The sequence below is a fragment of the Notechis scutatus genome, chromosome 3 (assembly GCF_049901735.1).
Source record: "Notechis scutatus isolate UNSWTSFEM ecotype Mainland chromosome 3, rNotScu1.2, whole genome shotgun sequence".
Lineage (NCBI taxonomy): Eukaryota > Metazoa > Chordata > Lepidosauria > Squamata > Elapidae > Notechis > Notechis scutatus.
This window is the reverse complement of record NC_142011.1, coordinates 204,803,770-204,815,864: the sequence shown is the minus strand read 5'-3', so window position 1 is coordinate 204,815,864 and position 12,095 is coordinate 204,803,770. Positions and strand designations below refer to the sequence as shown.

General features: G+C 42.1%; 1 protein-coding gene across 1 annotated transcript in view; it reads right to left on the bottom strand.

Annotated features, from left to right (window-relative positions):
- DENND3 (DENN domain containing 3) overlaps nt 1–1,995 on the bottom strand; it is a 67,556-nt gene extending 65,561 nt beyond the window's left edge. The window contains exon 1 of the mRNA XM_087962249.1: nt 1,786–1,995. Within this exon, the coding sequence (XP_087818375.1) occupies nt 1,786–1,872 (87 nt within the window). The 5' untranslated portion in view covers nt 1,873–1,995. The remainder of the gene's footprint in view (nt 1–1,785) is intronic.
- Nucleotides 1,996–12,095: the final 10,100 nt, after the last annotated feature.

The following is a 12,095-nucleotide window of genomic DNA, read 5'->3' as shown; positions in this document are numbered from 1 at the left end:
CAATTTTAATATTTTTAATGTGGCTTTACAAGCTGCCCAGAGTTGCTTCGATAATGAAGGGAGCAGGAAATGCACTTAATGGGTTTCAAAATAAATAATAAATTCAAACCTCAGCCTCAGGCCTTTCCACTGGGAAATTAACAGTGCTGAACAACAACAAAATAAATCACCTCTCTTTAAGGTTGTACAGCAATTACAGATAGCTCTCAACTTAAAAACAGTTTATTTAGACACCTTTCAAAGTTACAACAGCACTGAAAAAAGCGAGTTATGACCGTTTTCCACACTTATGACCATTGCTGCATCTCCATGGTCATGTGATCAAATTTTGGGCGCTTGGCAATTGACTCATATTTATGACGGTCAGAGTGTTCATTTGGTGACTTTCTGATAAGCAAAGTCTCTGGGGAAGCCAGATTCACTTTACAACTGTGTAGGCTGACTCTGTAAACTGCTTAGAGGGGGCTGTAAAACACTGAAGCGGTATATAAGTCTAAGTGCTATTGCTGTTGCCCTCCCTCACTCCCTCCTTCTCAGTGATAATGCAATATTGCAGCAAGCAGTATATAAGTGCTATTATTATTGCCCTTCCTTCCTTCCTTCCTTCCTTCCTTCCTTCCTTTCCTTTCCTTTTCTTCCTTCCTTCCTTGTGGTTAGAGTGCAGTATTGCAGGCTAACTCTACCAACTGCCAGGAATTCAATCCTGACCCATTCAAGGTTGACTCAGCCTTCCATCCTCCAGAGGTCGGTAAAATGAGGACCCAGATTGTTGGGGGCAAGAGGCTGACTCTGTAAACCGCTTAAAGAGGGCTGTAAAAGCACTGCGAAGCGGTACATGTCTAAGTGCTAGTGCTATTGCCCATCGAAGGAGTGCTAGGAAAATATATAAATAAATTCCTTTCAGATTCCTATTGCAGATAGTCTGAAGGCATGCATTTCTATGCTATGTATCAGAGCTGGAATTTGATGCCCCGAAATTGTTGGGGACAGTAGCCATCCTTCTGAGGTGGTTAAAGTGAGGACCCAGATTTTGGGAGGCAAAAGGCTGACTCTGTAAACCGCTAAGAGAGGGCTGTGAAAGACTTTAAAGCGAAATAAAAGTCCAAGTGCTATTGGTCTTCCTTCCTTCCCTTCCCTTCCTAACTTCCCAGTGGTTAATATGCAATATTGCAGACTAATTCTGCCCACAGCCAGCAGTTAGATTCTCACTGACTCAAGGTTGACTCAGCTTTACACAGCTTTTACCCAGGTGGGTAAAATGAGGACCCAGATTGTTAGGGACAAATATGCTGACTCTGTAAACCGCTTAGAGAGGGCTGGAAAGCAGTATATAAGTCTAAGGACTATTGCTCTCTCCCCTAATCTCTGCCAAGACCTGGCAGGTTCATACCAAGGTTGTTAAAAAACAAAGGAACCAATAAGCCAAATGCCTGAGTTCCAGGTCAGGCAGGTAAGCCCCGTTGAAGTGTTGAATGGGTGTTTCACGAGGAAGAGGCGACACGCAGGCTGATCCGGGAAAAGCTTCCTTTCCTTCTTCCTCCTCCTCCTCCTCCTTGCGAAAGGTCAGCCGTTCCCACCTTCGGGGCTGCCGGATTTCAAGGCAACGAGGCGGACCGAGGAGGAAGGGAAGGCAAGAGGGAACTTTTTCCCCACCCGCGGGCGAAAACTCCCTTCAAACGGCATCGAGGGACGCGGGGACGCGGTCCAAACAGCACAGGTGACCCCCGATCCCGTCCGGGAGGCGCATTCCGACGTTGCCGCCCACCCCGACACGCGTGTTTATACCTGACGCGCGTCTCTGGCTTTCTCCCGGGAGACCCCGACCAAGATGCAGACTTCCAGCACGGCCGTGGGCAGCAGCAGCTCGTCCATCGCCCCAGCCCCCCCCCTCCGGGCCCCGAGCAGGACGTCCCCTCCGCTCCGCCGGCTGAAGCCGGACCCTTGAAGAGGCAGCAAAGCGCCGGCCTCCCTGTGAAGGAAAAGGGGGAGGGGCCGAGAGGCCGGGGGCGTGGTCACGGCCTCCCGGAGGAGGAGCCACGCACGCACGCGCGGAGGGGGGGGCGTCGAGGGCGGGGCCAAAGGAAGCGGGCGCTCGTGGCCTTTGAAGGAAAAAAGGGCGGGAACCTCTCGCTCCCATTTCTGACTAGTAACATAACGACACAGTTGGAAGGGACCTTATAGGTCATCTACTCCAGCCCTCCCCCCTCCCCCGCCCAAGCAGGAGACCCCCCCCACACCGTTTCTGACAAATGGCAGTCCAGTCTCTTCTAGGGATGGAGCTCCCACAACTTCTGAAGGCAACTTCTGTTCCTTTGGTTGAATGTAGACATAAGAAGGAATTTTCTGACAGTGAGAACAATCAACCAATGGAACAAAAGTTGCCTTCAGAAGTTGTGGGAGCTTCATCCCTGGAAACTTTCGAGAAGAGACGACTGCCATTTGTCAGAAATGGTGTAGGGTCTCCTGCTTGTAGGGGGGTTGGACTAGATGACCTACAAGACCCCTTACAACTCTGTTATTCTTACTGCCTGGAAATTTCTCTTTATTTCCAGGTTGAATCTCTCCTTGTTCAGTTTCCATCCATTATGCCTTGTCTGGCCTACAGGTGCTTTAGTTTAGAAAATAGCTTGACCCCTTCCTCCTCCCTGTGGCAGCCCCTCAAATATTGGAAGACTGCTATCCTGTCTCCCCTGATCCTTCTCTTCACTAGACTAGCCAAGCCCAGTTCCTGCAACCGAGGTGGGAGCACCATCCCTGGTCTGGAAGTGTACCTGTGCTATTGCCAGTTCACCTTTCAGTCTTGCCTACTTTTGACTTCACAACAACCCTGTGAGGTCGTCCTAAGGAAAATGCATGGCCGAGTCACAGAAAAGACCCAGCTACAGCATATCCAGGACCTGCTGCTTGGTTGCTTTTTAAGAAGAGATTGGACAACCATTTGTCTGAAATGGTATAGGGTTTCCTGCCTGAGCAGAGGGTTGGACTAGAAGACCTCCAAAGTCCCCTCCCCTCTTGTTATTCTGCTTTTAAATCATGATCATCCAACCTTTTGGCTTGCCTGGGCCTCATTATATGAAAAGGAATTGTCTTGGGCCACATATGAAATATATAATTTAACATATAAACTAACAAAAAAAATAATTTATTTGTTTTTTATTATTTTGCAGGGCCACATTACTGGCTGCCCAGGGCTGCATGCAGTCTGTGGGCCGAGGATTGGACATGCCTGCTTTAAATCTTCGTTCTTGTAAAACCTGGTTGGATCTGCTGTGCAAACCTATGGTTGATAATGTTGTGCCAACCCAAGAAATTGCTTTCTTGGCATGGCAGAATGGATGAGTTAGAAGGGACCTTAGATATAATCTAGAGTTGCAGAAAAAAGAGCTAGTTTGGTCTAGTGATGAAGGCACCAGGCTAGAAAGCAGGAGATCGTGAGTTCCAGTCCAGCTTTAGACATGAAAGGCGGCTGGATGACTATGGCATAGAGTTTCTCTGCCCAGCCTACCTGACAGGGCTGTTGTTGTGGGTTGAATAGGAGGAGGACGGAGATTAGGTATTTATTTATTTATCTTGTCGTGTTTATGTTTATATTAGAGGTGGAGACCCTTTGAGAGCTGCATGCAGCATAATTCCATTTTAATGTATGTCGAATCGTGTACATTCAAAGTGACAATGAAGTATTCTATTTATAAAAATAAAAAAGGAAGCATAAAAGTCTAGTAATTAAAATAAATGTCCAATGTTTCTCAGCTTTGTGTGTTAAGATGGGTGCATACTGGCTGCAACATCCTGGGAGTTAGTCTATACACCTTGAATTTGTTGAATTTTGTTGAGAATTTTGAGAATTAATGTCTACACATCTTGAATTTGTAGAGATCTGAGGTTTGTTAAGAATTTTTGAGTTAAAGTCTACACCTTGAATTTGTTGAGATTTGTTGAGAGTTCTTTGAGTTAAAGTCTACACATCTTAAATTTATGAGAATTTTCCTTTCTGGGATTTGGAATAATGTGAACATGTCTGGATTATGTCACCTTAGGAAAGGCTGCATACATACATCAAGCGTTCAGTTCTGTAACAAACCAGAAAAAGGTGCCATCCCATGAACAATTAGTTCCCTTTCAAAGGGAACATTTTCTTTCTGTTCCATCATTGGTTTTTTCTTGGGTTTAGAGAAACTGTTCTTTCGAAACACTTCAGAGTTTTCTGCTCTGGGAAAAAACCCATCTTCATTTCATAGCAAACTGGAAAAGGGAGGAGCAGACCCACAAACACAGCAACGTGGCTGTCTTCCTCGTGACCAAGAGAAAAAAATCTGACTGCCGGTCTCTATAAGCATAAAAGAGAAACATTACCATCATAAAACTCACTGCTCAATCTGCCAGTTGCTCATCTGATACAGGTGTGGTGCTGGCAGGTGGAACTATAATTATTTACAGGATTAAGGAGTATTTTGCAAAGTAAATGGACTCAGTTACAACAGGGATGTGTGCCATGTTGGGAGACCTGAAAAAGGCTACAGAGGAATATACTGCTCCAATATTTGAAAGGCTGCCACAAACAAGAAGAGGTCAACTTATTTTCCAAAACACCTGATGGCAGGAAAAGAAGCAATGGATGGAAACTTATCAAGGAGAGAAGCAACCTGGAATTAAGGAGAGATTTTCTGACAGTGAGAACAATTAACCAGTGAAACTGTTTGCCACCAAAAGTTGTAAATGCTCCAACACTGGCGGGTTTTAAGAAGAGACTGGATTAAAGTCCTGAAGACAAAAACATATAAAGAACAGTTGCAGGAATTGGGTATGGCTCAGGGGTGGGATTCAAATTTTTTAACAACCGGTTCTGTGGGTGTGGCTTAGGTGGTGGGCGTGGCTTGGTGGTCATGTTATTGGTTGGATGTGGCCAACTCAACATCACTCACATCGAGGCACGCATCTCCTCGCCTGGCCTCTCATCACTGTGGCGATGTTGCAACAGTCGTAAGTGTGAAACATGGTCATAAGTCACTTTTTTCAGTGCCATTGTAACTTTGAATGGTCCCTCCACACAAGCAAAGTACCAGCAAAGGAGGGAAAAATAACTCCAGAGAAGTTCCTGAAACAGGAAGTCTAGTCCTGCCAAGAATGTAATAAGGGTTAATGGAGAGGCAGTTTCTGTAAGCAACACCAGAATGTTTCCTTCCTGCCTTCCTTACAGGATTAGGCCAGTAATTTCTTCTAACAACTGGTTCTCCGAACTGCTTAGAATGTTAACAACCAGTTCTAGCGAATAGGTGCAAACTGGTAGAATCCCACCCCTGGTATGGCTCAGAGGTAGTATTCAGTAGCTTCTGACCTGTTCTGGAGAACCTGTAGCAGAAATTTTGAGTAATTCAGAGAACCGCCCCCATCTATTCTCCGCCTCCCGAGTCCCAGCTGATTGGCTGGGTCTTCTTTGGTTGCCCTGCGCAGGAGAACGGAGCTGGAAAGCAGGTTAGTGGGGTGGAGGGTGGGAATGGGGATTGTGTAGTAACCTTCCCTCAGGAGTGGGGAGGGAATGGGGAATTTACAGTATCCTTCTGCCACGCCCACCAAGCCATGCTATGCCTACCAAGCCACACCCACAGAACCAGTATTAAAAAAATTTGAATCCCACCATTGGTATGACTAGTCAAGAGAAAAGAAAGACTGTGTTGGAGTGGGGCATGATAGCAGTATTCCAGTATTTGAGGGGCTGCCACAAAGAAGAAGGGGTTGACTTATTTTCGAAAGCACCAGAGGGCAGGACAAGGAACAACGGATGGAAGCTAATCAAAGGAGAGAAGCAACCTGGAATTAAGGAGAAATTAATCAGTGGAACAGCTTGCCTGCAGAAATAATGGAGGTTTTTAAGAAGAGACTGGAATGATAGGGTCTCCTACTTGAACAGGGGCTTGGACTAGAAGACCTCCAAGGTCCTTCCAACTGTGTCCCGATTGACTGATTGATTGACAGCCACTTGTCTGAAATGATACAGGGTCAAGACATATCCAGTTCCTGCAACTGTTCTTCCTGCTATAGACAGAATCTCACTGAGGTCTCCCAGAACCCGTAATTGGCTTTCAGATTTCCCACCTGAATAATGGAGGACATTCTGGTTTCCTGTACAAGCAGGGGGTTGGGCTAGAAGACCTCTAAGGTGGCTTCCATTCTGTTAAATCTTGAGTCCTTTGGACAAAATCTCCGTGGTCCCTAGGAATCGATAACAATGGATGACACGCATAATTCAACGCCCTAGAGTCAACGATAGGTTTGCTTAACAATGAATGATTCATTTATCAGCTGAGGTGATTTGCTTAATGACCCCTGCAAAAAAAGTTTTTAAAAATGGGGTCTGTGACAGGAGTGACCTGCTTTAGGACCATCACGGACAGGGTCCATTAATGTTTGTAAGTTGAGAACAACCTGAATGCAGAAAGCACCATTGTGTGGTTGCAATAGAAGCTGTGTCCCTTTTGCAAAAGTAGTCCCTGGCTGGTTGCCATTCAGTTAGTGACTGTTCAAAGTTACGACGACACTGGAAAAAGTGACTTACAACCAGTCCTCACAGATACAACCATCACAGCTTCCCCAGTTGCAATCTCCTGGGGTCACGTCATCCCCTTTTGTGACCTTCTGACAAGCACAGTCAATGGGGAAGCCAGATTCACTTAACCTTGTTCCTTACTTAATGACTGCAGCTATTATGTCAACTATTATGTCCAACTATTTACAAAGTCTGCATTACTACCACTATTAATCTTCTCATCACTCCTTATCACCCCTCCCCTCCCACTTGTGACTGTAGGACTGTAACTTTGTCACTTGTATCCTTACGATTTATATTGACTGTTTCCTAGTATGATTTGATTGCTTATTGTACCCTATGACTATTATTAAGAGTTGTACCTGATGATTCTTGACTCTTGACGAATGTATCTTTTCTTTTATGCACCAAGACAAATTCCCTTGTGTGTCCAATCACACTTGGCCAATAAAAGAATTCTAATTCTAATTCTACCACTGCAGTGATTCACTTAACAACGGTGGCAAGAAAAGTCATAAAATGCGGCAAATCTTGTTTAACAAATGTCTCACTTAGGAACATAATTTTTGGGTTCAATTGTGTTCGTAAGTCAAGGACTGCCTGTATTTACAACAGTTGCGGCATCCCGGGCTGGTGTGATTGCACATTTGTGACCCCTCCAACTGGCTTCTGTCAAGCCAAGTCAACGGGGAAAGCTGGATTTACTTAACAACTGCAGTGATTCACTTAATGAAGGTGGCAAAATGGTCGTGAAAGTGAGCTCGACTCATTTAACAACTGCCTTGCTTAGCAACAGAAATTCTGGTCCCAGTGATAATCGCCAGTCGAGAATTATTTGTATGTGTGTTGTGATGATGTTGCAGGCAGGGGTGAAACGGAGCAGCAAGAAGGCTGTGATTGTAGACTGATTATTATATGAACGGAAAGAAAAAACACTTCCCAGAAATGATTAATAAAATGAGTCATTGCAGATAACAAAATACTGTTGGTTCCCAAGTATGAAGGTGCAAATCATTGGCAGAATAATTAGAAAAAAGTTACCCAGGAGCTTGCCCTTCCTGAAACCATCATCTGTGAACTATCCTTAAATATCACAATTCGATTCTTACTATGTTACAGAGCACCTGATTATGACATCGAACATATAAACAAGCTAAATACACTACTAACATGGGCTACATCCTGCCCATACCCTTTTATCTTTCTTGGAGATTTCAATCTACCTCATATTGACTGGACCCTAAATAATTGTACAACTGAAATCATACACACAACCTTCTTCAATGCTATTACAAATCTAGGTCTTGAACAACTAGTAACCAACAACACTAGACTGAACAACTGCCTCGATCTCATCTTCTGCAATAGTTTGAATTTAATTTACGAATACAAACCAAAGAACCCTTTTCCAGTAGTGATCACAATATGATTGACTTTTGCCTCAACATACGTCCACGCAAAAATCACCACAACGATGTCATCCCTAGTTGTAACTTCAAAAAAGGCAATTATGATCTTATAGATAACGATCTCTCATCCCTCGATTGGCAATCTCTATTCACTGGATGCAATACTGTTGAAGATCATTACAACATATTTTTACTTGAAGTCAAAGAGTCATCAAACTATATGTTCCAACAACAACTCCAATAAAAAAACAAAAAAGCAGATTACCCATATCAATAAGGAAACTTCAATCCAAAAAGAGATCACTCTGGCGGAAAAAACAAATCTGGTCACGTTGCTAATTTCAAAAACCGATATAAAAATTTATGCCACCAGATAAAGACCGAATGCACCAATTACCACATTAAACAAGAGGAAAACCTTCTAAGCACCAATTCCACCGTGCTTTTACAATTTTGTAAACAACAAACTAAAAGACTCAAGGTCCATCCCTCCCTTGATAGGACCTGATGGTAAAGACTGCAGCGACGACACCATTAAAGCCAACATCTTTAACACATTCTTCGGCTCAGTGTTTGTAAACAGTAATGGATCATGCCCAATGTTTCCTAGCCGTACCACAGACAACAATAATGATCTAATACATATCGATTTTACAGTAGACAACGTTGAAAAAGCACTACGCAACCTAAAACCATCTCTATCTATTGGACCGGATGGAATATGTGCCTACTTCTTAAGAAAACTATCCGCTGCCATAGCCAAACCTCTAAGCATAATCTTTGAAAGATCTTTCAGAACCAGCTCCTTGCCCAACCTATGGTTACAAGCCACAGTCATTCCCATCTTCAAAAAGGGAGACCCAAGCCTAGTTGAAAATTACAGACCAATCTCCTTATGCTGCGTCACCTGTAAAGTCATGGAATCAATTATTAACCAATCCATCATCCTCCATTTAGAGACAAACAACCTACTCTCCAATAAACAATTTGGTTTCAGAAAAAAACTATCCTGTAATCTGCAACTCTTACACTGCAAAAACATATGGACTACTCAACTCGACCAGGGCAAAGCAATAGACGCAATCTACATAGACTTCTGCAAAGCCTTTGATTCAGTGGTACACGACAAACTACTCCTAAAAATAAAATCTTATGGTATCTCTGGACAACTGAATAACTGGATAGAAGCATTCCTGTCAAACAGACAACAAATGGTCAAAATTGGGAACGCCCTATCAAATCCAGTACCTGTCAATAGTGGTGTTCCCCAAGGCAGTGTTCTAGGACCAACTCTCTTCATAATCTACATAAACGACCTTTGTGATCATATCAAGAGCAATTGCGTTCTCTTCGCTGATGATGTAAAGCTGTTCAATACCACAGACAATACTACTACCCTTCAAAAAGATCTAGACTATGTATCTGAATGGTCTAACATATGGCAACTCCAAATCTCAACAAATAAATGCTCTGTCTTACATATTGGTAAAAAAAAATCAGAAAATAAAATACAAACTGAATAGTCAAGATCTTGTTGATGACCCAAGCTCTGTAAAGGACCTGGGAATACTCACCTCTAATGATCTAAGTGCTAGAGCTCACTGCAACTACATAGCCAAAAAGGCATTAAGAGTTGTTAACCTAATCCTACGTTGCTTTTCTCTGGTAATATCTCACTACTAACCAGAGCATACAAAACATTTGCTAGACCAATACTCGAATACAGTTCATCAGTCTGGAATCCTTATCACGTATGTGATATTAACACAATTGAGAAAGTCCAGAAGTATTTCACAAGAAGAGTTCTCCACTCTTCTACCCGTTATAGAATACCTTACGCCACCAGACTCGAAATTCTAAAACTAGAAAACCTCGAATTACGCCGTCTTCGGTCCGACTTAAGCATGGTATATAAAATCATACATTGCAATGTCCTACCTGTCAATGAATACTTCAGCTTTAACCATAACAACACAAGAGCACACAACAGATACAAACTCAAAGTAAACCGCACCAAACTTGATTGCAGGAAATACGACTTCAGCAATAGAGTGGTCAATGTCTGGAATACTCTACCCGACTCTTTAGTCTCTTCCCCAAACCCCAAAAACTTTAACCTTAGACTGTCTACTATTGACCTCACCCCTTTCCTAAGAGGTCTGTAGGGGGCGTGCATAAAGCGCACCAACGTGCCTACCGTCCCTGTCCTATTGTTTCTCTTATTCTTTTATTTTTCTTATATGTACCCATTTCATATATTCACAACTATGTATACACTTGTACTTATTATCTTGTAAACAATTGACAAATCAAATAAATAAATAAATAAAATAAATAAAAGGACTTCCAGTTTGTCGGCTTCGCGAGCGGCAGGGATTTGCGAAGCTGCGCGATCCCTGCCGCGCTAGCCGTTTTTGGGGCTCCGATCCGGACGGATACGGAGCTAGGCTGCCCTGCAGGGGCAGCTGAAGGTAGGGGGATCCGGAGAGGGGTTTGGGGGTGTTGCAGACCCCCTCCCCGGCCGGCAGAACCCCCTTTTCCCAGGACGGTGCAGCGGCGGTCCGTAATGGCCGCCACAAAGAAGCTGGCAGCCGGGTAAGAATGCGCAGGAGGAAGTGGAGAAAGTGCTTGAAAGGAGAAAGTTTTTCTTGGTTCCTAGGACTCTAAGACATATTTAACAAAATTCCTGAAAAGTATGACTTTCTGAATGATACCTTCGAGAAGAGGAAAAAAGCGGCAGTTTGATGGTGCTGAAAGGATAGCTTACCCTCTTTTTCTACGGAATAAAAAGTGAATATTAAGAAACCTATTTTTTTTAGGTGAAAACTGACTCTAAGCGATGAGTGGGAAAAGAGAGGGCTAAAAAAAAATATTTGTATGCTAAGACTTTGTTGGAGGAGATGCCTTAAGGATTGAAAGACTAAAATATATTGCAATAAGATTTTAAGAAATAGATTTGGACTTTCTTTTTTTCTGATTCATACTACCCTAGGAGGAGAGAGTGGGAACCCTGTCTTGGTTTGGACTGATTGATAACTTTGGGATTGTTTTATTTTTCCTTTGGAATATTTTGGTTGTTGTAAGAGAAAAGAAAAGAAAAGATTTATAATGGCTCCTTCTATTGAGGAACTGAGAAGGGACTATGAGCAAGCAAAAAAAAATGGTAAAGCTGGTTTGAAAGAAGCCTGCCTTTTTTTTTTGGAAATGGCGCTTATTAACTATCAACAAACATTGCAACAGATGAAGACAGCAGAAGAAGAAGAAGGAGAGGAAGCCATCTTTAATAAACCTCAGAACTCGACCAAGAGGGAAGGAAGAGGGAAAGGAAGAGAAATAAAGGACTTAAGATTTAAAAAAAACATTTAAGAAAGGGAAAAATAAGGTGCAAAATCAATATAATGATGGTAAACAAAAGGGAAGAGAAATACGACAGAGAAGGGAAGCCAGTAAGGCAGAGGCTAGAAGAAGGGGGGTAGAAAGGTTTGTTGGGAGAAGAAAGAAAGGGAAAAGGTGAAGAAAAGCTACAAAGTTTTGAAATTAAATGGGAAAAAAGGAATCTTTTTTAGGGATAAAGGATAAGTATAATTTCTGCAAAGAGATTTTGCAAGGTACATAAGATGATATTGTAGTATTGTATTAGAAATAGAAAACTTAAATGGCTTAAGAGTTGATAAGAGATTAAAATGTTGAAATGTTAATAATGATTGGTTTTAAAATTTAATAATATGAGGGGAGATTTAGAATATTGAGCTTTAATTAAAGAGTTTAACAAGATTATGGTATTGATGTTATTATAAAATTTTTATTATAGTATTTGTTTTTAATATTTAGATTTATTGTTTAACTATGTATTTAATTATTCTGGATGTATTATTCAGTTAGAATGTACCAAGCAAAATCGGATTGGGTATTGGGTGTTATTTTAAAGATTAACTTGATTAATTTAGTGGGGAGATAGAAAGGCATCATACTCTGATTAGTGATTTCAGGAAAAATTTCTTTTCTTTTTTTATAAGGAATGAGACAAAGGTACAATAAAGAATGGACAAAAGATACAAATATAATGACTCAAATTAAGATGATTAATTAAGATAGAATTAAAAAGAGTGAAATATGGGGAGAAGTTAATATAGAAGACTTAG